This window comes from Acomys minous (genome assembly GCF_964271855.1).
Source record: "Acomys minous genome assembly, chromosome: 4".
In the NCBI taxonomy this organism is placed as follows: Eukaryota; Metazoa; Chordata; class Mammalia; order Rodentia; family Muridae; genus Acomys; species Acomys minous.
The window spans coordinates 104,711,992-104,738,108 of record NC_140486.1 but is presented as its reverse complement, the minus strand read 5'-3'; the positions used below and the strand labels follow the sequence as shown (position 1 = coordinate 104,738,108).

General features: G+C 38.8%; 1 protein-coding gene and 1 long non-coding RNA gene across 5 annotated transcripts in view; both read left to right on the top strand.

Annotated features, from left to right (window-relative positions):
- Positions 1-10,600, top strand: part of LOC311596433 — a 97,665-nt gene extending 87,065 nt beyond the window's left edge. The window contains exon 4 of the long non-coding RNA XR_014778837.1: positions 10,303-10,600. This is a non-coding gene — a long non-coding RNA (uncharacterized lncRNA). The remainder of the gene's footprint in view (positions 1-10,302) is intronic.
- A 5,752-nt stretch (positions 10,601-16,352) lies between these two features.
- The window catches only part of SPAG16 (sperm associated antigen 16), an 819,872-nt gene continuing 810,107 nt past the window's right edge, over positions 16,353-26,117 (top strand). For 2 of the 4 annotated variants that reach the window (XM_084779851.1, XM_084779849.1), the window contains exon 1: positions 16,353-16,569. In XM_084779851.1, coding sequence (XP_084635977.1) covers positions 16,449-16,569 — 121 coding nt within the window. In that variant the 5' untranslated portion in view covers positions 16,353-16,448. The remainder of the gene's footprint in view (positions 16,570-26,117) is intronic. The other 2 variants (XM_084779848.1, XM_084779847.1) reach the window with 1 other exon arrangement.

The window sequence follows — 26,117 nt, the reverse complement described above, 5'->3', positions numbered from 1 at the left end:
AGACATGTCTATCAGGTTTCAAGCCCATAAACATCTTGGCTGTTTGCTTCAAAAATTATGTAAAGCAATTTTTCTGGACAAACAGTTTGCTCAACTGGGCAAATAACTCTCTAGTCAGAAAATGAGAGTAACAATTTACTCACCTAAACAAATACCTCACGAGGCACAACATTAATTAGTTTATCAGAACTTTCTTTAAGATTTTTTTTCTTCCTAGTCCTAAAGTAGGACATTAGCTTTGACAGCTCTAACTAGTTCCCTCTTCAAAGACTTGCTTAGAACCTCCCAAGCACAATCTCTTAAAGTCTCCAAATATTTTTTCCTAACATCTACCTTTGCTATACCACCAAGACTGGCAATCTGAGATTCTTTGCTGCTGAAGTAAATTTAATGCATTCAGTTTTAATGCTGGACCAAAAGGTTTTTTTTATGGTCCTGGTGCAATATTTGACAGTTGATGTACGTTAGAATTATTCTGTTGAGCACTGAATACATATATCAGGTAGAACGGGGGCGGGGGGAAGTTGGACGGGAGTATATTGGCTGCCAGTTCTCTTTGTTCAAACAGGAGCTCTCACACTGATCTATGCATCAGGCTGTCATCTATGTAGAGAAAAGGGGCAAAAAAAAGATCACTTTTAAACTTTCTAACTCTAACAGTCTATGATTTTAAGATTCTGAGGTTTTAAGAAAATATTGATTTCTGAAACAGCTCAGTGTTTGGTTTTGATCTCTTGCTAGGATTACACACACTGAAACTATATATAAGAATATTTTATTATTACTTCCATTTACATACCATATTGCCTTTAAAAGTACTGGCATATTTTTTAAAATAATTTGAAAAAAACCCTTTTTGAAACTGTAATGACATCATTTGCCCTTTCTCATTTCTCCCTCCGAAACCTTCCATGTTCTCTTTTAAATTCATGGCTATTTTTTTAATTGTTGTTACACACAAACACACACACACATACACACACACACACACACACACACACACACACACACACACACACACACCACACCGCACCATACACTCCCAAATTTATAAATACAAACTGCTCAGCTCATGATGTTACTTGTATGCAAATATGTCTTCAAGGCTGGTCATTTGGTATTGAGTAACAAATGGCTGTGCTTTCCTCTGGATGGGCAAGACAATTTCTGCTCTTAGCATTCCTCATTTCAATAGCTCTTTGTATAGGATGAAGGCCTCCCGAGCTTTCCCCGATCCATATTAGCATGTCTTTGGGTGTCATCCTTGTTCAGCTCCTGTTTAGGCTGCCATGTCTATTTGGATGTAGCTTCTGACATTTCTAGGAAACAATCTCACATCAGACTTCCTGGTCCTCTGGCTCTTACAATCGTTCTGTTCCCTTCTCCACAAAGATCTTTAGGTGCAGGTGCTGTGCTGCACAGGGATCAGTTAGGACAGGATTCCACAACTCTGCATTTTGATAGGTTACAGTTGTCTTTAACAGTCTCTGCCTGTTGTGACAAAAGTTTCCTTGGAGAGAGGTGAGGACTACCCTGGCCTGAGGGTATAACGACCAATACTTGGCACATAGTTAGGAATTAGGCAGCCTTAGCAAAGTGGATGTTGTAGGGCTTCTTCCCAGATCCGTGACTTCACTAGCCCTGGGGAGATGGCTAGTTTTCCAGTGCTACTAGACATGATTTCTCAGTGCAGAAAAGAAGAGAAAAGGATAAACTAGCAACGCATCTGTATTGCTGAAGGTCATAAGGAATCACACTATTACCTATGTATCTTAAAAATACCTATATTATGTATTCATTTGTAAATAAAGGATCACACAGATTAAGTGAAAAATCGCCATCTGGGTTGACAATGCTCCCACAAGAACTATAGATCATCTAACAAAAACCCCAGAACCAAGCACCAAGAACCCTTTTTTTGAGTTGTTAGGGTTGTCCAAGAGACTCAATGAAACATATAGGCTATTCCTACTGCCCTTGGTTGCCCTCAGTGGTAGAAGCCCCTATTGCTGAAGATGCCGTGTACTTTGGAGGTAGAAGCCAGCAGCCCCTGACTTGGAACAGACTTAAGAGCCTCCTCCCTCAGGACTAGCTTTCATGGTCCAGAGGGTACCATGCAAGAGTGTAAAGGAGAGAAGCAGGAAGCAGTCCAACCCTGTTACAATGTCTATGAGCCATGACAATGACCAGCAGCTTTAAAAAATTATTTTTTGAGATAATCTCTCATTCTGGAGCCCACAAAAGCCTTGAGATGGGTGGTCCTGATTCAGCCTCCTGAGTGCTGTAACTGTGGTTGTGTATCACTGTAATAGTGATATAGCTTTTAAAATTATTTTTATGATATATAAATCGGTTTATAATAAGACCCTGAGTCTAAACCCTCAAAATATTATTTTTATTATTTTATGTCAACTGTATTTTTTGCTCACTTAGATGATATTAGAATAACAAGAAGAACTGTATTATTTTTGCTTACAAAACTGATAACTTTTTGCTCACTTAGAATTCATCACCAACCACTATTACCTCTCGTGAAGAGAAGTTCTTTGCAGCCTTGGGAGTTAAGTTAACAAGGCTTCTTGTGAAAGGGATGGTGCTTAACTCAGTGACATCTTGCCTTATTTGGTGTTTTCCCAGCAGATATGCAGTACTATTGAGCATGAGATCCTAAAGTGTCCTGTGTGGATTAGAAACAACAAAACAGAATCTGGACCAGCACTATACACAAGTGTATCGATGGATGGAGAGGAAGAGAGGGCAGATGTCTGCTGTGGTACAAGCCACAGCATCACTGAGAGCTGCTTTGTGGTCATTAATCCTTAGGTCCCTCTTCTCTTCTCTTCTCTTCTCTTCTCTTCTCTTCTCTTCTCTTCTCTTCTCTTCTCTTCTCTTCTTTCCTCTCCTCTCCCCTCTTCTCCTCTCCTCTCCTCCCTTCCCCTCCTCTCCTTTCCTTTCCTCCTCTCTCCTCCCTTCACCTCTTCTCATCTCCTCTTCTCTTTTCTTTCCTGCCACACCCATCTACCAAAATATTGTAGGTGATGCTACAAACTAAAAGCCTTGAAGAGAGACCCAGAATCTATTTTTTTTTTTACTTGTTAACAATGAAATAAGACCTTTAACCACCCAAGTGCAGGTGTAGCCCAGCAGTATTCTTTAAGAATTCAAGAGAAATACGTAATATATTAGAAAGATACACATGCTAAAATTGTTTTGATGATATACTATTATATTTAAAAACTACGTGTACCTGTGTGGGTCTGTGCCCATGCCTGTCTTCAGATCCTTGACAATTGCTGTAGTTCCAGGCAGTTGTGAGCCACCTAATGTGGGTATGAGAATCAAACTCTGGTGTTTTGCAAAGGGAGCAAGTACTCTCAATTACTGAAATATCTCTCCATCCATCCAGTTGATTTTTTCCCCGGGTCTTGTGCTTGCTGGGTAAGTACTCTATCACCCAGCTAAATATCCAACCCCCAAATACTTTAAAAGATATTTAGAGGTAAAATATCATATGCTTTCAAAATCTATCCAAAATAAACTTATTTAACACATTCTAAATGGGTGTGATTAAAAACAAAACAAAACCTTCATTTTAAAAAAATGTTCTTTAATGCTTTCTGATTCATTTACTTCTAGTTTTATTCTATGTCTTATTCTAATTTTAGTATTTTTAATGTTTTATAAACAATATTTTCACAATGACAAGATTAAAGCTTTGCCTCATTTTCAATCTTATCATTCTCTTATCCCTACTTTCCACCTTTTCTTCTAGGAATCATCTTTTCAGACATACCCAGATTGTTTTGCACTGAGCAAAATTTGGTCAGCTCTAAATAGGAAAATGTTATGGTTTTGATTTAATCTAGTTTCATGTGGAAATAAATTCAATTGAGAGGTTTTTAAAAAATTTGTTTGGTCAGAAAACCTTTCATTCTATTAAATAAGCTATAGAGCACTATGCCTTGAGCCCCCATGTAAAGATCCTACACCGTGGGTTCTTTGCAGGGCGTTCCCTTTAGAAAGTCACTTTGAAGGAAGTTGTTGACTTCTCTTAAAATTTCTGGCAGCTGAACAGCAACATCTTCCATATGGGAAATAACTAGGGTGTTCGAGCAACTTATAAAAAAAGCCTTGAAATAGTAAGATCTAAAACTTTTCACTGCTTAATTTAGCAACATGAAGATGAATATAGAAACGGATAAAGAGGTGAAGAAAAAAATTGCACCTTCAGACATGTGGTAGGTGAAATAGATGAGAAAAGAAAGAAATTGCACTTTCAAGTTTACAAATGGAAGCTTGCTATCCCAAAAATGTTGACTGTAGCAACAGGAGAAATGTGCCAATCAGAAGCAAGTGTAGATAGATTTCTGACATAATACTTATTTCCTTCCTGATGACTTTCAGTTAACTTTTTCTGGCAAAAGATAGATTTTTAAAAATTTATTTTGGTTATTAAATATTTTCTGACAGCTAAATAATAACAGTAGTACCCTACAGGCATTACAGTAGGGCTACAAAATATACTGAGGGTTAGTTTGACAGCAAATATATCCTGAGATCAATGTAACAATATAATATATTCTATAACCCAGGCACAAATCCCTCATTTTTGGGTGGCACTCTACTAAACCATTTTCTTTAAAACTTTTTTGTTCTTCACACATTTATTTAAACATCAAATTCATACTAAATAGGAAAAAAATACAGTTTAGAATTTTACTATCAGAAAGGCAAATGGGAATTTTTTGTGGCTTTCTAAACTGTTATTAACGCACAGTCTTGTAGCTTAAATTCTTAATTTAATGTCATTGTCCCCTCTCCTTGTTTTTGTACTGTTTATCCTGCAAATTCTATGACTACATTAACAGAAGAGTAATTCTTACTTGAATAAAATTTCAAATTAGATTATCAACTGGATTTTCAGTCCTCTGACCCAGGGACCAAGGGTTGTCCATCCTTGAGTTGCCATCTCCTCCCCACTAAACACTGTAATGGGGGTCACAGGAATTAGAATTTCTTTAAGAAATTCTGTGCTGGGAGATGGGACATCTACCCAGAGTCTTCACATCAGAAGAAAGACTATCTCAATATCCATCTTTATTGCATTTTTTTCATCTGTACCCCTGAAGTTTGAATGCTTTTATTAAAAAGTCAGAAAAAGATAAAACAAAACAAAACAAAACAAAACCTCTCTCTCTTCTGTTTTGAGCAAAATAGCAAACAACGTAATTTCACCCTGATTTCTTTCTATATATTGTTTTTTTTTCTTAATGTGACTGAATGTTCACAGTAGAGCCAGGCTTTGGTGCAGGGACTCTGATAATACACTACTATATTTTGACCCTATTTCCTTCTCTCAAAAACCAAATTTCAAGTGATGAGTTTGAAGATGGCATGAATCTATTCCCAATATACTCTAAAGAGTCAATCAGATAAACACATTCAACTGAGTAGTAGGATATAAAGTTAGCACACAAAAATTAGTAGCCTCACTACATACAAATGAAAACATACTTAAAAATAAATAGGAATACAATGCACCAGGAATAAATCTAACCTTTTAAGTGAAAACCTTATACAATGAAAACTGTAAGACACTGAAAAAAAAATCGAAGATACCAGAAAATGGAGACCTCACATACCCATGAACTGATAAGATTAAGATAGTGAAAATTGTCACGCTATCCTAAGAAGCTAACAGTTCAATGCATGTCCTAAAATTTCAAAATAATTCTTTACATAAATTGAAAAAAATCTTAAACTTCATATGGAAACCCAAACTACCCAGGATAGCCAAAAGATGTACTGCAATAGAAAATCTGGTAGAGATTTCACCATCAGAGACCCCAAATTACAATACAAAGCTATAAAAACAAGACCAGCACAGTAATAGCATTAAAAAAATGGACTCATTGACAAATGGAATTGACTTGAGGGCTCACATATAAAACCAAACCACAACAACCATCTTGTTTGGCATAGACCATAACACACACTGGAGAAAAGACAGTGTATTCATTAAACGTTGATGGTCAAACTGGATAACTACATACAGAAGACTAAAACTTGACCCTATTTCTAACCATTTACAAAAACCAACTACAAATGGATGACAGACTTCCACAAAGACCAGATAGAGGAGAAAGTATGGAATATACATTAATTTATTGGCATAGAAAAAGACTTTCTGAAGGGACTCCCAATAACATAGATATTAAGACCAGCAATTAATAAGACCAGTGGTCTCACAACACTGAATATATCCTGTTCATACTGCATAGGATGCCATTACTCAAGTGGAAAAGAATACTACAGAATAGAAAAAAATCCTTACCATCTATATATCTGAGAAAGAGTTAGTATCTAGAATATACAAAGAACTAAATATCTAAACAAAAGACAGAAACAATCCAATTAAAAAATGGGATATGAAACTAAACAAAAAAATTCTCAAATGATGAGATACAAATGGCTGAGAAAACTTTAAGGAAATGTTACACTAATGGCTATACATTTGGCTATTAGTGTAAATTAAAATTACCTTGAAGTTTGCTCTTTAGCCAGAAAGACTAACATAAAGAGGAACAAATGAAGGTACTGGTGTGGATGTAGAGGGAGGGGGCAGTCATTTGTGGCTGATGAATGTGAGCTGATGTAGCACCTACAGCCATCAGTGTAGAAGTTTCTCAGAAAGCAGCAAATAGGCCTTCCACAATGGCTAGCTTCCAAAAACCTTTATATTCTATGGTGTGTTCGTTTATGCTCTCTCTCTTTTTTTTTTTTTACAAGCGCCGGGAAATGGAAACAACCTGCATGTCCATCAATAAATGAATTGATAATGAAAATGTAATATATTTACACAATGGAATATTATCAGTTGTTTAAAAAGTGAAATAATGAGATTTGGTGCGGCTTAGAGATTTGCGAGAACCGTCATTCTGTGGCGACTGTTCAGACCCAGAAAGACAAACATCCCATCTTGCTTCTCGTTTGTGGATATTAATTTCGAATCTCTAGATGTGTGTGTTTCATTTGGAAATTACTAAGTCCACAACATTAAGAAGGAGTCATGGGGGCCTTTCAAGGGAGGAGTGATAGAAAACTGGTTAAAACCAGGCTTGAGGGAGACTAATGGGACTGGAAAGGTTCAACTGGGATAGGCAATTGGGGGCGGGGCATGGTAGAAGGCATTATACAGGGAGAGATAACACTAAATAAAAACCTTTCAGGATGTCATGTGTAAACCTACCTACCACGGTAGTAGCTTCCTAAAAATGATATAGAAGATGAAACTACCCTGTGATGGAGTGACAATGCCCTGTTAGACTCTACAAGCTAACAATATAAAAAGGCCAGTGCCAAAGTGGGTCACTTCTGTTGAAGTCATTGAGTAATGAGGTTTCGTGGACCCTCGTGTTATTGCCAACACTATTGCCCATCCCCTGGAATGTGACACTACAACTCTGTTGTTGAATACATCACATATGTGGATCGCAGAACATGGAGATGTCAAGCCAGTACTGAGCTGGAAACCTTGTCCCCACCGGTTAGCTTTCATACTGTTGGAAGGTGATATGAATGTTACCAGAAGCTAAAAGCGATCATCAGTCTTACCCAGCTATGAACACTGTAAACTACAACATTTAACATAAGAAAAGATGCTATAGTGTCATGGATGTCATGGGATTAGTCAATCACTTTCTGTCTGGATTTAAGTCCTGCTTCACAAAGTGAGACTCTTAGATGGACCATTTTTGTGATGAAATTCTTTAGCTAGACAGGTCATAGACTCTAAAGGATAATCTAGTATTATTCTGCCAGATCAGTGGTTCTCAACCTTCCTAATGCTGCAATCCTTTAATACAGTTCCTCATATTATGGTGGCCCACAACCATAAAATTATTTTCATTGCTATTTCATAACTGTAACTTTGCTACTATAATACATTATAATGTACATATCTATGTTTTCTGATGGTTTTAGGTCAGTCCTGTCATTTGACGACCTCACCCCTAGGAGTTGCAAATCACAGGTTGAGAACCACTATACTAGATGATCACAGTAGCCAATTATCTCCTAAAAACATATAATTACTTCCACATATTAGTGCATCTACAAACCCTTATTTGAGAAGTTTCGTTGTGAAGTAGATGAGGATTAGCACAAAGACCCACAACTTATCAAAGTGAAAAGAAAAAGACTGCAGAATACACAGCCACAAACGGGACATATCATATCCTCTCCTCCCAAGGCTTGGGAGTCATTGCAGAACAGAGGGTAGAAAAACTGTACAAAGACATAGGTGGTGAATGGATACAACAGTCTTCCAGTCACGATCAGACAGTTGCATATATGAACTAACAGTGTTTGTGACATCATGCATGAGACCTGTGCAAACTCAGGCTTGACCCAATCCCAACATAGAGAGAGGAGCTGACCATGAAGTCCGACCCTTAGTGGGGAGCTATTGTCAAGTGTTAGCTGCTGGAAGGGGGGGAAGCCAGTTTGGTGTAAACTGAGGGATACGCCAACAGCACTGGTGGAGGAGCACGTGTCTGAGAGTATATAGACAACACACAGTTGCTTTGATGGATGTAGAAAATAATATTTTTTTTTTTTAAAGAGAGCACTAAGTTGGATGAGTGAGGATAAGGGTTTGTAATCTGGAAGAAGAGAGAGCAGTGTGATCAAAACATATTGAAATTCTCAAAGAACTAATAAAATAGAATAAACATAAAGAAGGTAAAAATTGAACATGGTTAATAACTGAGTAGCAGGAAAAAGTAATATGACATGAGCAGTTGGAATTGCCATTTAATAAAGCCCTATTTGAACGGATTATATTTCTTTCTTTATTTGTTAATTTATAGTATAATAAGAGAAAGTAGTCATTATAGCTATATTGACTAGAAATGAACTACAACAGAAAAATTAAATAGAATTTAATTTTCAGAAGACACTACTTAAATTCAGTCACTATTAAATAAGTCAAGTGAAATTAAGTACTAGAGAGTGCTGCTCAGGACAGAATAAATGATTTTAATCAAGGAAATCTTCATAATAACAGAAAGCTACAGAGAAAGTATTTAAGTGATGTAATCTTTAAAAGAGACAGTCAATTATTTTCTTGGTATTTTGGCTGCTTTAAATAGAAATATTTTAGACTATAAACATAAACTCTGGTTGGAAAATATAAAATAAGATTGAACAAATGGATAGGTTTACCATGTTTTTGAAGTCATTTCTTTAATCAGTCAACTCATCCAAATTAATATATAAATTTACTTTGGTGACATCCAGAATCCTAAAGTGAGTAGAAGGAAGCCTTTGTGAAATAAGATTAATATTTATTATCTGAAAAAATCTAGAAATATATTCAAAAGAATAAGAAAAAGTTGACTTTCTAGATATCAGAATATAATAATTGTCAAGAACAGAAATCAATATGGCATTTGTATAGAAATTGGCAAATAGATTCAAGGAATGTTTAAATATTCCCTAAGCAATTCTCTGTTTAAATAAAAATTGGTGCAATGGTGTTTTTAAATAAGAAAGTAAAATGTTTCTTTAAAATTGTCTGATATTGTTGACCAACTATCTGGGGGAAATGTGATCTACTTTATCTTTTAAACAAAACTAAACTACAAGTGAATTAAAGTCCTAGCATGAAAAATAAAAAACCAAGAAATTGCAAGAATATCAAGGATGGTATTTAATGACCTTAAGTTTGGCAAGATATTATTAAAACCATAAGTTCTGAAGATACGTGAGAAAAATATAGGCATAAGCGACTGAAACTCTCTATTGTAAAACATATCCAAGTCAATTACCAGAAAACTTTTTAAAAAGTTTGTAATTGAATTGATAGATGTAGGTTTATGATAGCATTATAAACTTAGGAAACATGAAAACCAAAAGATAAAGATATTTTTAAATAGTATAAATTTAAATAGCAATAAGCATAAAATTGAAAGCAATTACTTCACTATTTGTTATGGAAAAATTAAGTACAAAGTATACTATAAAAATCTATAAAAATATATTAAAATTAAAGTTGTATGTACATGGATTTTATTGCAGTGGTGCTCATAGTTATGCTACATGGGCAAGGCTAAATAGTTTCTCCTGTATATATCAGAGAATAAAATGCAGCTACTATGAACATAGTTTTTAAATTCAAATCGACTGAAATGATTCTATATAAAGCATGTTTGCATAAGAAAAAGAAAAAGACTGAAAAGATAAATATCTTACCTGAACTTTGTAAAACTGATATTCCTTTTTTTTTTTTTTTTTACATAGGGTTCTACGAAGCACAAAAGCTCTGAGATTTTCTTCTATTTGCAAAGAAGCTTAGCTTGTATCACTTTCAAAGATACAGAAGAAGACACGAGTCTCATGGACTAGCACAAACATACTTGTGATAGTCTCCTGCATGCTACAGGGTGAGGCGGTAGGTCACACGACATAGGTACAAGCACAGGTTTACAGGCTTGCATTTGTTGGGTGGGGACCAAGAGAAGGCCAAGAGCCCTCCCCTTTTGGAGCAAGCAGGAAATAGTACAGGATGCAAAAAAAAAAAAAAAAAAAAAAAAAAAAATGAGCTAGTCCTTTCCTCAAGAGAGCAAGGATGTACTGGATAGGTAACCCCGTGGTGACCTCCTTGACCTGTTGTCCTAATTACGGTTCTGTTGCTGTGACAAAGCGCCATGACCAGAAGCAGTTTATGGTAGAGGTTCTCTTGGCTTATTGTTGTATGTACCATGTCACACCCATTTATCACACAGGTGGATAGAGAAACTGCATACATGACTGGTAAACCTTGCCATCTGGCTCATTCTGCACGTATCTGAAAGGGCCCAAAGCACCATGTGTGCTGCACACGAACACGGAGAAAAATATGGAAGAACATGTATAAAAGAAATAAAAAGAACACATTTGATAAACACAAAGATTATCACACATAGGTGATATATATGTTTATCTGTATTTGATTACAGTGATATATACACATATATGTGTATATATATATGCAGCTGCATTTATTTACAGTGGTATCTACATTAAAAGTGTAAGCTTCATATCCTCCACCATTTTTATACTGTTTTATGTAGGACTCACTATGTGTAGCCCATAATTAAAACATGTACAGTCCCATCCCTCATCATGAGTCTGCCTCCAATTGACATCCACTTGCGAAAGAAAAGCTAGTTCTTAACAATGAAGTCTCTTTGGGTATATTAAGCACACTGAAGGCTAGGTGCCATGCCCAGTAGTAGGTGGCCATTATCAAACAAACTCAGTGGTACTTTTGTAGACTTCCTGTCTTCTATTGCTTTCTTTGGGCCTTTCTTCCTTTCTTCCTTCTTTCCTTCCTTTCTTCCTTCTTTTTTCTTGATGTATTGACTTTTTACTTGTATTTATGGTTCCAAGTTTTGGGTTTTATGGAATTACTTTTTTTTTTTATTTGCCCTTCATAGGCTGTTTTTATTTGTTTATTTAAACATTTGCTAATAACAGAATGGTCTCAGATTTTTTTTCTTTACTTTGCCTTATATTCTAACACTGTTTTATTAAACTTAACAGCTAGCCTAACTTTACCCATTGCAGCTCCTTCAATGAATTGCTGTATCCTTTATATATATCCCCATTATTGTAATTATGTTTTTTCCTTTCTAGCAGGAGAAACATTTTTTAAACTTTGTGGTACTATAAAATTCTTCAGAGTCCTTTTGTACATTCCTGGCCAAGGCCTAGAATGATCTATTTTTCCCGTGAAGCCTTTATTCCTATTAATTTGAAAGTGCTGGAAATCAAGACTTATATTGGAAATCAGAAGGGTTTTTTTCATTTTTTATTTATTTATTTATTTATTGCTGTAGTCAGAAGAAATGAGACGTTCTTTTGGGTTAAGCTTGTGTCATGTGTTTCTCACTACAGAGAACAGACTGACTCTGAATTACATGGTGACAGAACATGGGAATAAAGGATTTTCAAATGGATGCTAGTGCAAAAAGAAAAATATTTGTAGTGCATGGTTGAAAAAAATGACAAAAATTTTCAGCACAATGGCTACTATTTCTACGAATTCAGGAATCCTAAGCCTGACTACCACTTACTGCAAAGTTTAGAAAGAAACTACTTGTATTAAAAGCTACTTGTATTAAAAGATGCATCAATGAATGGCTTGGTCTGTATTGGTAGCAAAAGGGTGCTAGTATCTTTGAAAATTCAATTGTATTTTGCAACATATTTGCATGTGAGTATTTTCTGCTTTGAAACTATAAATGTGCAGAGTGTATTCATTGTCAGATTGCTTTTTATGGTTTTGCTTTTAAAAATAATTTCACTTTTGTATAAATGGAACATTTAGCCTGGGAGGAGATTACATTTGTTGTCCTTTGTAATTGTTGCTTCATTTCAACTGTCTCCACTGTTTTCTTTGTTTACCTCTTTCAGGAGCACAGTCAAAGCGAAAGCAGTTTCCTGCTCATTCATCAAAATGCTAAGGAACTTGGCTTTGCTTTTTTTTTTTTTTTTTTTTTTTTTAATCCTCACTCTTAGGAATGATGTAAAATATACCAAAAAATAAGCATTTATAGGCTGAAAATATATTATTATTGTGGTCTAAAGGTTTGCATCTGTGCTCTCTTTTTTCAAAATTTAAAAATTTACATTTACTTTGTGTGTGTGTGTGTGTGTGTGTGTGTGTGTGTGTGTGTGTGTGTGTGTGTTTTCCAGCCATTATGTATATGTAGAGGTCAGAAGACAACATGAAGAAATTAGTTCTTCCCTTCTACTATGTTGGCGGTTTGTCAATAAGCTTTCCCACTCCCCTTTAAATGAAAGCAGCATCTATAGACCAGCAGGTCCAGAACACAGCAAAGCAGATTTCAAATGCATTCTTTGCAAAGGCATAGCATTTCTAAGACAATATAGCTGCCATCACACATTTCCTTCTTTTTCTAAAATCTGAAAGCATTATTGTTTTTTCCTTGTTAAGATTTTTTAAAAAAAAGAATCAAATTGTTCTTTAAAACATTGTTTATCCACTGTAGATATCAAAGGGCTCACACAATTAAGTTCTAATTTTTTTATTTGAAATTTCAAAACATTAACGATCAGGTCTCTATGAAACATACATTCAGTTGTAATGGGGCAACCCATCTTGGGCGAGGTTAAAAGCTGAAATTTATTACATGGATGCAAATGGATTAGTGACTTAATTACTACGTTGGTTATTTGGAAGCTTGACATGATGGACTCACATATTTTCTTTTTGAGGGGCATAAAATAACCTCTTTTTCACTTCCAGACCTTTTGACAAGCAACTTTGACTTCTCTCCCTTGTGCAGTTAATACTGGCTGTACTTTGTATTTCGTTACTCCGTTAAACTATTTCTTATGTTCCTGCACTGAATATTTCTAAAATAATTACACTTTATCAAGTAGCAACTCCTATATATTAAGCTCTTTACAAATATTCAAATTTTGCCTCATCACAGCTAAAATATTTTAAGCTGGTATTATTTACGTTGCTTATAGAAAATATTTATTTTTATTGCACACTTTTAAAATGTTAATTTATTTACCTTACATCTAGATCACAGCGCACTCCGTCCTCTCCTCCTGGTCCCATCCTCCCACTCTCTTCCCCCATGCCTGTTTCCTTTTCGTCAGAAAAGGGGAACGCCCCCCTCCCCGATACCAATCTTCCCCAACACACCAAGTGGCAGCAGTCCTCTTCCACTGAGGCCAGACAAGGCAGCCCAGCTAAAGGGAAGTGATCCAAAAGCAGACAACTGCCTTGATGGGAGAGGCAGCTCCTGCTCCACTTGCTAGGGGGCCCACATGAAGACCAAGCTGCCCATCAGCTACATATGTGTAGGGCATCCAGTCCGTGTATGCTATTTGGTTGGTGTTTCAGTCTTTGTGAGCCCCCATGGGCCTAGGTTAGTTGACTCTGTTGGTCTTGTGGAGTTCTTGCCCCCTCTGGGTCTCGCTATCCTTCCCCCAAGTCTTCTCCAAGATTCCCTAAGCTCCGCCTAATGCTTGGTCATGAGTCTGAGCATCTGTTTTGATCCGCTGTTGGCTGGAGCCTCTCAGCAGATAGCTATGCTAGTTTCCTGTCTACAACAATAGCAGAATATCACTCATAGTGTCAGGGGCTGGCTCTCTCCCATGGAGTGGGTCTCAAGTGGAGCCAGTCATTGGGTGGAAATTCCCTCAATCTCTGCTCCATCTTTATCCCTGAACATCTTGCAGGCAAGGTAAATTATAGGTCAAAAGGTTTTGTGGTTGAGTTGGTGTTCTCCGCCCCGTGCACTGGAAGTCCTGCCGGGCTATAGGAGGTGTCTACTTCACTCTCCATATCTCCTGCTGTTAAGAGTCTCAGCTAGCGTGAACTTCATGAAAATATTTGATATACCAGAAATGATAAGCACTCTTTACATATTTTACATTTTATTTTTTCCATTTGCTCTTTATATGTAGCTGGACAGATGTTTACAAGCTTTTATAACAGAACAGGAAACAGCTATTCAAGGAACTTGATTTAATTAAGACAACGAGGAAGGGCTTGATTATAAACCCTGTCTGAAGAAGAGGACACACTACATTCAAAGACAACAGAGACTTTGTTGTAGAAAAAAAAAATTAGAAACTCTATGGGACTGCCTTCAATGGGTCTCATGTTCCTGCTTGTCCTTCTAGGCATCAAGGACTTCCAACTCTGACCATTCCTTATTCAAGTCACTTTTCAGGGCACAGTTTACAGTTAGCCACTGTGGTAAGTGAGGCCATGCAACCTTCTGGATCAAAGAAGAAGACAAACAAGCCCTAGAAGTCAGTGCATCCCCCACTTTCAGAATTCCCGCCTGTATTTCTTGTTCTTTGCATTTAAAATGCACTCAGGGGCTGGAGAGATGGCTCAGAGGTTAAGAGCACTGATTGTTCTTCAAGAGGTCCTAAGTTCAATTCCCAGCAACCACATGATGGCTCACAGACATCTATAAGGTGGTCTGGTGCCCTCTTCTGATGTGCAGGTGTACATGCAGGCAGAGCGCGGTATACATAATAATAAATAAATCTTTTTTAAAAAATGCACTCAGAATGTTTGATGTGATAAAACGACATTGACTCCTGAACTCCTTAAATATCATTGTGACCTTCCTTCTAACCCTCAAAACCAAGACAAGTTTAATAGACACAGCCTCATATATTTCTTATCTCTGGATACTCTGAATAGGTTTCTAATGCTCTGTTGATTCATTGCTAATAGGTGAGGGAGGTGAGATTATCCTCGGTTTACCGATGAGGACACAGGCCTAGAGGCAGTTAGTGGTGTGGCTGTAGATAGCAAATGATGGAGACGGACTCTCAGTCTAGCTTTCGGCTTTCCAGCACTCAGGTTGCCAGTTACCCCCTAGGAAGCTAGTTAACCGGAGTTCGTCAAGGAAAGTAGACTAATAGAGGACCTGAAAGGTATTCTTAATGATGCCTATCTCCATACACTACATAAACCTGAAGAAGTTCTTGTCACAGCAGTAAGGGACATGACTGGACAGTTTAGTTAATTCGCCCCCCTTTCCCTCCCCACTCCCTTTTCCTCCCTTCTGTTTCTTCTGTCTCTTTCCCCTTTTCATCTCTTTCCCTTCCTCCCTGCCACCTTCCTTCAGAGAAAGCACATTAGCTCTTAACTACATTTCCTAGCCCAAATACCACCTATTAAACTTTATGTCAGGGTCATAGGTAGCTCATAACGTTTTATGGACACGCGTTTGCCTCAGCAAAAAATCAATGGCATAATTTGATGCGACTGGGGCTATTCCAGGTCCGTGTGTATGAAGTCACAGTCAAAACAGATGTCCACACAAATGAATTAAAAGATTGCTGGAAAGGGCGTGATTCATGTGAGCGCTCTCATTCTTCATTGCTGAGGGTCTGAGGAGCATTTGGCAGTTCCTCAGTTGGCAAGTAATGGTTCCTAGAACTTCCCCACCACTCCTCTAGAAATACAGAGACAAAATTTCTCCACTTCTTACGTCTGCCTTTCCCCAGAAACATTTGGGGAATTTCTACACATCTAAACTTTGAGGTTCATCTTTTGGCAGGTGAGAAACAAGAGAAAAAGCAACGGAGAAAAAAGAAGCGAGAAAGAATGACGTCAAAGCAAAAACTCAAACCAAACCAAACCAAACCAAACAAAAAACAAACAAGTAGCCCGTGTAAAAGTAGCTTAAGCCCCTGGTTTGTGGCATCCAGAGTCCTGTACAAGCTGCTAGGGGCGTCTGGGGTAACTAGGCAACGCGTTGCCATAGTAACTTCGGACTCGCAGCGGGAGAGGCCCTGGCCTTTAGGTACTTGGCTGGTCTCGGGTGAGGGTCCCGGGATCTCGCGAGAGTTGCTACGCCAGCCCGAAAGCGGCACCGCGGGGTCCGGTTGCGGGCATGGCTGCTCAGCGTGGGGTACCGCAGTTGCGGGTGCTGGAGGAGGCTCTGGGCATTGACTTGTCACACTCGGGGGACGCGGCAGAGGCAGTAGCCTCCGAAGGTGCCTATTACCTGGAGCGTATCCTTCTGGTGTACACCGGGTCAGCAGGTGACTGCCGGGCCTGCGCTGGGCCTTCTTCCTGTGGCGGCCCGTGGACCACCTGGTGCAGTGTCTGTGGGGCCTTCCGGTGGAGCCCTGTCCACCCCAGCTCTGTCTCTACAGTCCACTTGAAGTCAATTCAGCAGTATAGGTTCATCTGTGGTTGGTCCTGGGCAGAGTAGGGAAGCCTTCCAGGACCACATACTTTACACACTGACCCGTAGGGTTGAGGGCTGTTGTTGACAAGAAGGTGGCCCAAGGAATTGAGTCAACCCTCTGACAAATGGTTGTAAAAAAAAAAAAAGTCCTCAGAAAACCTTCACAGTAACGTCCATTAGATGTTGAAATATTAAGGGAGATGTGTGTGTCTGGGCTTTGGAGAACGGAAGCTTGGAACGTCAGACTGCACCCATCGTCTTGCGCTGGGTCCAATTGTGCATAGTTTGTCTCTGTAGGCCTGCCTACCTTCCTCTGTAGTTCTCGTTTTGGGTATTTAGTGATAGCACTGATAAATATCCCGCCACCCCACCCTGCACATCGGGCTACTAAATGTTGGTGGAATGAGTTGACAAATGTTTGGAAGAAAGCTACAGATAAAGATGAGCAGTAATGAATGGAGGTAGCAGAAAAAGTGAATAATTTTATGTGTATAGTAAGGTTCGCTGATTTTCTTTTGTAAGGCCTTAGAGTTCCCTCCTCTAGGTAGGTACATTAATTACTTTGGATTAATATTTAGTGTTTGTAAGTAAGAGCCATATAACTTTTTTTCTTTCAGTAGATAAAAGAAAGATGACTATCTATAAAGATGTCAAAGACACTAAAATCTCCATTTATTTATTTATATAGTTATAATCCCTTGTGTCCCATTGTTTGAGCTTTAGCAGACTCTGTTATACAGAAAATATGTAGTATATACTGGATACAAAATGGTCTTTACAGGATTTAAGTCTTGAAATCAGTTTGAATAAAATATATGAGTGCCTTTGGGTCATAAATGAGTCTTTATAGCCGGGCATGGTAGCCCATACCTGTAATCCCCCAGCACTCTGGGAGGCAGAGGCAGGTGGATGGATCTCTGTGAGTTCCAGGCCAGCCTGGTCTACAGAGTGAGTCCTGGACAGCCAATGCTACACAGAGAAACTCTGTCTAGGAAAAAAAAAATCTCTTTCAGAATGTTCCCTTTAAAGTTAAAAAAATAATTCAGATTCTTATGTCTGAATTCATCTGTACCAGGCATAAAGTTTTTCAGTGTTTTGCTAGTGAATTCCAACAAAACCTTTGTAAAATTTTTGTTTTCTTGAAAATGATTTCTCTAGACATAGTCTAATTAACTTGAGACTAATTGTTTGATAACATTTTGAAGCTATATTTACAAAATAAGTACAGGATTCTCACACAATGAAACTTTAAACAAGAAAAACAGACTTATGGAATTTTCCAGAAGAGCACTGAATTAAAACTTTAACATATTTTAGTTTACGCCCTCTTTTTTTCAATTATTTCTTCATATAATATATTTACATTATATTATCCCTTCCCACAAGTTTTCCCAGATTCTGCCCATCTCCCTCTTCATCCAATTTTAGGTCCCCCCAAAACAACAGCAAAAACTAAAATAAGAAACAAAACTGACAAAACCTAAAACACAGCAATGCTCCCCCCCCAAAAAAAAACAAAAAACAAAAAAACCCCCACAAAAATTAAAAGTCAAAACTGAAAGCACAAGTTATCCCAAGACCAAGTTCTCAACATGAAGGAGATTTATTAGCCCCAGAGGGACAAAGGGCAGGGAATAAAAGTCAAGGACTGCTTGTCCCAGACTGCTTCTGGTTAGAAAGACAGATGTGGCCCATAGGCAAATGGCAGTTTAAAAAGCTACAAGGTGTGGGGCTTGATGGTGTATTCGTTTAATCCCAGCACTTGGGAGGCAGAGGCAGAGGCAGGTGGATCACTGTAGGAGTTCAAGGCCAGCCTGGCCTACAAAGTGAGTCCAGGACAGCCAAGGCTACACAGAGAAACCCTATCTCAAGAAAAACAAAAACAACCCACAAAAAGGTACAGAGGGAAACCCCATGTTAAGATAAGGTGTTTAATTTTAATTGGGCTTGTTAATTAGGTGAGCCAAAGGGGCTTTTGATTGCTGGACTGCAATACTTTGATGGACCTGGGTAGTCAGCCTCAGGAGTAGAACAAGGGGAAGAGACCTTAGTTGTGAGCTTTAGGAATACAATCTAATGGTTTTTAGCAAGGGAATGGGGGAGAAAGGCAAGGCCTGACAGAGGCAGTTGGCCATGCTCAGGCTGGCTACAGTCCCTTCAAATACAAACAAGTGAAAAATCAATAAGACAGAAATGCCAAACAAAATGTCCGCAGACATACATTTGAGTTCATTTTGTGTTTCACAGTTACTCCAGGACATTCAGCCTACTCTGCAATGTAGAAAGTGGTGTCTCTCAATGACACAAGTGGAGAAAACTGATTTTCCCTTTGCCAACTGGTATCACTTGCAGAGGTCTTCTTATGTTTGGGGCCCTGTGTCTACTTCCCCTTCTCAGTGGTGGGACCCCATCTGACTTGAGCCCGTACAGGTCTCCTGTTCTCGGCCACACTTTTTGTGAATCTGTATGTTACACACAGATCTTACCAGAATGCTTTAAATCACAGTTGCAAATGTAAGCAAATCTAATTTTCAGGATTTTATTATCAAATTTGTTAATTGTCTAGTGCCTATGCTTTTCTTCCTCCTCTTCATGGTTGGCTAATTACTGTTTCATGTTTTAACCAAAGGATAGCCAGGGGACAGAAAAGTCAAGCATTTAACTGGTTGATTTTGTTATATTCAGTGTTCAGGGAAGAGGTTTAGTCATGGGAGAGGCTTTAACTCTTAGTCAAAATGAAGTTTCAAGATTAATTGTGAATGCCAATTATCCTTATATCCCTTGGTTGTCTTCACGTGCATAATTAGGAATTGACAATATAATGCTATTTGACATTGTTTTGTAAGGCAGTTATGATCGTTGCCGAAGTGAGACGTTCTTGAGTTTAGAGTCTATAGCCCTCAGGCTACTTGAGGGGCTAAATAGAAATTATAATGTGCACAAGTGAATCAGAACTCTATTGTCCTTTACCTTGCATATGTATGTAATCACCTTTCGTTCATTTTGCTCTAGTGCATTTGCCCTTGCAGTTTATGTCCTTCTCCGGCTACTAGGTAGTGACCCGCCAGTACTGAAAAAGGCTTTTGGAAGAGGTTCACTTGATTCTCCAGGAAATATTCTACCCTTCTTAGACATGCAGACATAAGGAGCGTGCGTAGACTAATGTGGCTCAAGCCAAACACAAAAGCAGGACTTGCACCTAGTGTCACAGCTTCAGTGGTTGTGCTGGATACCTTTATGTCAACCCAGTGGAAGGCAAAGTCACCTGAGAGGAGCAAACATCAATTAAGACAATTCTTCCATAAGATTGGGTTGTAGGTAAGCCTGTAGGGAGGTTTGTTGGGTGGTGGTTGATGGGAGGGGGCCCAGCCTATTGTGATTGGTGCCATCCCTGAGCTGGAGGTCCTGAGTTCTATGAGAAAGCAGGCTGAAAACAAAACAAAACAAAACAAACAAAAAAGCCAAACAAAACAACAACAACAAAAAACAAACAAACAAACAAAAACAAACAAACCCCAAAACACACACACACAAAAAAAAACAAAAAGAAAGAAAAGCAAAAAGAAAGCAGGCTGAGAAGCCATGGGAAGCAAGCCAGTAAGCAGAACCCTCTGTGGCATCTGCATCAGTTTCTGCTCCTGGTTCCTGCCCTGGTTGAGTTCCTGTTCTGCCTTCCTTCAATAATGAATAGTGCTGTGGAAATGTAAGCCAATTAAACCCTTTCTTCCTGAATTTGCTTTTTGGTCATGGTGTTTCTTCACACCAATAGAATCCCAAATTAAAACAGTTGTCAATTTGGTATACATGGAAAGAGGGAACCTGAGTTGAAGAATTGTCTAGATCAGTTGTCATGTATCATGTCTAAAGGTCATTTTCTTTTTTTCTTTCTCTCTTTCTCTTTCCCTTCCTCTCTCCCTCCCTCCTTCCTCTCTCCTCCCCTCTCCTATCTTTTTTTTGAGACAGAGTTTCTCTTTATAGCTCTGGCTGTCCCAGAACTCACTCTGTAGACCAGCTTGGCCTCGAACTCACAGAGATCTGCCTGTTTCTACCTCCTGAGTGCCGGCAGGACATTTTCTTGATTGCTAATTGGTTCAGGGGGTTCAGCCCACTGTAGGTGGTGCCATCCCTAGGCCTGTAGTGTAAGCTGTGTAATAGGTGGCTGAGCAAATAGAGAAGCAAGCCTATAAGCAGGGTTCCTCCATGTGTCTGCTTCACCTGCCCCTCCTTCCTCTCCTGCCTTGGGTTCTCTCAGTTGCCTGTAAATAAAACCATCCCTGCTCCAACCACAAGGCCAGTGCTTCATCACAGTAACAGAGAAGCAAACTGGGATGATGTGGGAAATGTTTCCAGTAATATGGCCTAGGGGTTTTGTTATGGCTCAGGAAGGTGCTCAAGAGAAAGATCCAAAGGCTGCAACAGTCCTTCCTGGGACCTGTTGGTTGTTAGCAGTGACTCCTCTCTTGTGAAGGGCTTTGTGATATATTGCTTTTATGTTGTAAACTTTCACAAGGTGAGCTGATAGCAGAAGTGACTTGGCTCTTTTTTTTTTGAAACATTTGTTTATTACTTATACAGCATTTTACCTGCATGTGAGCTAGCAGGCCAGAAGAAGGTACCAGATCTCATTATAGATGGTTGTGAGCCATCATGTGGTAGAATTTGGAAGAATAGGCAGCACACTTTTTTTTTATTATGTTTCTTTTAAAGATGTATACATTTATATTATTACACATGAATAAAATAAACTACATACAGCAGGAAGAACCACGGGAATCTTATATAATTCAGGAATCAGGAATTATATAAATGTTACATTCATAGTGATTTGGCTATTTGTAGTTGGCAAACTTGAAATAAACATCTTTCTTTTCTTGTTAGGTCCAAATTTCTGAATGAAGATCAATATCTATCATCTTATCTTTATTAACTTAAAACATCTATCTTGATCTAAGAACATCTTAATTCCTAACCTACTAGGCTTAATTGAAAGACTAAACTATCTGGTCTTCAACCCCATCAGAGATTTGAGAAGGAATAAAACGTTAATACCTGAGTGAACCTGAAGTGCAGGTTAGCAACTTCCAAAATGAAAAAATGAGTGAGACAGTTTACTGCCTGAACAGTTACCCAAAACTCTCTATATTGTTGGAGCATCTTCTTCAGCCTTCTGGCCCAATATATCTGATAGACATATTTGCAAGGCAGGAACTATTAAGGACTTGCTTATTCTGTCTTGGCAGATGACTCTGCCTGCATCTAAACTTCCCCATTTTTAGGCAGAATTCTGTCTGTGACAGAAATAAGGACATTTTGCCCAATGGTTGGTTTGCCACATTTGAAGCCATCTCCATGAGGAGGTTTTGTGATGCTCATCATCTTCTTTGAGGCAGGCTGGGTGTTGCCAGAAGTTATCTTGTTGGAGAATCTTTAGAATAATAAAAACATGTTTAAATTCCATTTTCTGTAGGTTTCTGATGTTTTTGAAGAGCTTATTTAACTATTTTACCTTATATATCTATAGAATCATATCTATCAGACTTAGAATATATATTCTCGTGATAAAATTAGACTAGTATTTGACATAACCATGATTTGCGTCAATATACAAAATTCAATACCATTGAATTAAAAAACACCTTATTTGTGAGTAACAATTAAGGCCTTGAGATGAAGAGCAGATTCAATAATCTACCTAGGTTTTTTTTTCTGACACAGGGTTTCTCTGTGGAGCCCTGGCTGTCCTGAACTCTCTTTGTAGACCAGACTGGCCTCGAACTAAGAGATCCACCTGCCTCTGTCTCCTGAGTGCTGGGATTAAAGGCGGTCACCACCATGGCCGGCTTAATAATCTACCTTTTGTTCTATCCTCCCTCTATATTTTTATATCCTCCTCTCTTTCTTTTCAGCTCCTATCTCCTTACCTACAAAATAAATATAAAGGAAAAAAGAGATGTCCCTGAGTCCAACCTAGTTTCCTCTCTGTATAAGACCAATAATAACTTATAACCAACTCTCAATGAAAATAAGCATCTGTAGACCAAAAGAGTAAACATGAACTATCCAACCTCCCTTAGAGGAAATGGGATGCCATTCTCTTAACATTTCTTCAGGCTGATTTAGGGCGAATAATACCTTTGGAGGGTTCGTCCCCCCCCACCCCCGCCAACAAAAAAGTTGGGGAAAATGGTTAAGTAAGCCAGGGAAAGCGTTTGTGCTCCATTTTCCAAATGTTGTGAAATTCTAGGCTTAATAGGAGCCCTGTGTGGGACAGTCTGAAATGCTGGACCAGTTGGGATCAGAAGCTTTCTACAATGCTGTCCTGGGAGCTGTCCTGTTCTGATGGGTGACAGCAACTGAAGTGCCTGGGGCTGGAACATGGAGGATGCAGGATGTCAGCATTCAGCATGCTGAGATAAAGGCTGGGCTCACAACCAAAAATACAAATGACTTGGCTCTTATCTTCGCATCACCACAACATTTAGAAATCTAGTCAAGGAATGCATGCATGGATTCCTCATCTTGTTAGGAAAATACTTGCAATTTTATAAAATAGCCTGGGGCAAGTAATTGTCTACCGAGCATGGACAAAACGTCTGGTGGGGTTGTCGGTGATACTAAAAAGTTGTAGTTTGGAGAAGTTTTGGTTGTAGTAGTGAGGAGGGTGGCCCATGAAGTTAGTTCCCAATTTCAATTATGAGATGCAGGCTGGGATGTACTTGAGTTAAAGCAACTAAACGTTAATTAACGTTGGTGTTACATGTCAAAACCAAAACCTTTTCCAAGGAAGGAAAATGAAGTGCACACTTGAGGAAAGGGAAGCACTGAAGGGTTCTCTTCCTCTTTTAGCTCCACTCCCCAACTGGTGTTTAACTGTTTTGTCTTTCTGTGTATTCCAACAGTAAGAATTCATCTTAGGCTGTGTAGATGAGTTTGCTGCCTGCTTTAAGGTCCCCACTGTCCCAAGAGCAGATTCTCATGCCTGGGTACAGTTAAGGTAGCCTGCACAGCATCTTCCTCTCTGGATACAGTCCCAGTGTCTACAGCTGCAGAATCAAGGGTTACAGAGCCATCCTGGATGAAGGCTGTAATGTTAGACTGGTGTCCTATCTGAGGTGTCTCCTGTCTAGGAAGTGCCCCACTAGAGGAGAAAGTTCTACTGATAACTTTTACTTAAGTAAAAATTCTATCTTTATTGCTTTTTATTATTGTTTATTTCTTTTAATGTTTTGTTATTTTGTGATACCAACCCGCCCCCCCCCCCAAATATTATTCAAGTAACTGAAAAGCAGTAGCTAATATAATGGACTTACAGGCATCTGTCTTTCCCTTCCTTTCTGTTTGTCTGTCTTTCTTTCAGAACTTCTGTAGATAACATATTTCTGAGTTTACAAAATGATACACTTTGAAGTTTAAATGACTATAAAATATATTTGTGAAATACTTAATTGCTAAATACTCAACTAGTATACTTCCAATTATGTTCAGAAAATTTGTACTTAGAGACTCGAATTTATCTATTCAAACACATAGAGTCAAATAAGATTTGACAACTTGAATGTAGATTCTAGACCAGCAGCTATGTTACTAAGTCCAAATGCTCAGAATTACTTGTCATGGGCTGTTTAGAGAGAACAACACCTTTTACTGTGTCCTGTGGTCTAGTAGACTTTAATGATTCACACATGTGTCTGTAAATGATGCGTTTAATCAGTAAATCCAGGTGAACACCGAGCTTCTTCATGGATAACAAGCTCCCAAGATGCTACAGGTCTGACAAATATCTTGACTTTTAGCCATTACATTTTCAGTACTGTTGGGCATGCTAGCACATGCCCCCAATCCTGGCCCTCGGAGTGCCGAATAAAGGAAAAGGAGTGGCAGTTTCAGGTTAGCTGAAACTACATAGCCAGACTCTGTTTTAAAAACACAACAGAAGTGTTCAGATAGAATAGTGTATAGGGCTCCCATCTCTGTGTCTCCTAGCCTACAAATTGGAAAGACCCACCCACCAAGAGAACTACACAGTTTACATGTTGCTTGGCAGTTCAGCTCCAACCTGAAAGTGTCTTACAGCTGTCTTGTACCAGAGTTGCCAGCAGCTTTCTGTTCTTGCCAAGTCTGTTGAATTGGCAATAGCTTTGCTTATATGGTGCTAATAATTCAGAGGACCATGAAGACTTGTTGGTAAAGACTGCCAGAAGTAAACAGCGGTAAGAATGCGATAACAGACATGCTAATGACTTGTCATCTCTTAGGCATATTTCTCAGTTAACTTTATTTAGGCTGATATTCCTAAGAGAAGGAAGATGACAGTGATGTTTGCTATTTATAGCACCTTTTCAGTTTGGTAAATAAGATGTTAATGAGGGAGGATACAGGCTAGATTTTTTTTATCTTTTATTTTATTTTTTTTATTGCTTCTACGAGCATTGGCTCTGAGAAGAGGCAAAGATTACAAAGTGATTTCTGTCTACAGTAGCTCTGGGAAGTCCTGGAAAGCATAGTTTGGGGATGTTTTGTTCTGGTTCTCTCTAAAGGAGCTGCTGGCTGTAATCACTACCTACAAGTGTGTCAGTGCAAGAATCTTGCTTGTGGAGAAGTTTTCTTATTGCTTAAAGCTGTGACCTGCTCATCGATTTCCACCTGTGGCCCATTTGCAGAAGAACATACTGGATCCCATCCAGGCTGCCGTCTCTGTGGTTAGTCCAGCTGAGATGTCCCTGTCAGGCATCGAGTCCTGAGGTTGGGTCTTCTGTGGTACTGTGATAGTGTCAGTGCATGCAATATAAACAGTGGCCTATCTTCTACTGGAGCCCATCGTATCAGGATCCAGGGAAGATTCTGCTGGCTTAGAGACTGACATTTGCTCCCTCTATGACTAAGTATTGAGTAGTATTTCATAGTGTAAAAACTCTCAGGTTCCTACATTCCTTCACATGTTCAAAAGTGGCAGAGTAGGAGCTGCATTCTCTCACTAGACACCAACACTAAGATACAGAATCAGACTTGTAAGTGGGAGGTGCTGTGGAGGTAGGTAGGAAGGGATGTCCAGAGAAAGGAGAAGAGACAAGGACAAGGAGTGAGGCTCTGCAGAGGTGAGTGCACACAAAGGCAGGAGCCAGAGATGGGGAGGGGGAGAGGGGCGGCAACAAAGGAGGTGGAGGGGAGACTTGGAGCCCTCACTATTACCGTTATTCTATTCTTTGAAGGCGTCATCGGCACAGAGCAGGTAGAGACCTGAAGGGCTCAGAGCTAGCTTGAGTCCAAGTGCTCAACTTAGTTTTCCCAGTGGAAAACAGGTCTGCATGCAACTCCCAAAGAGCTTAATTGTATGGGTGTTTCCCAGAACATAGGGTCTCCTGAGAGGTT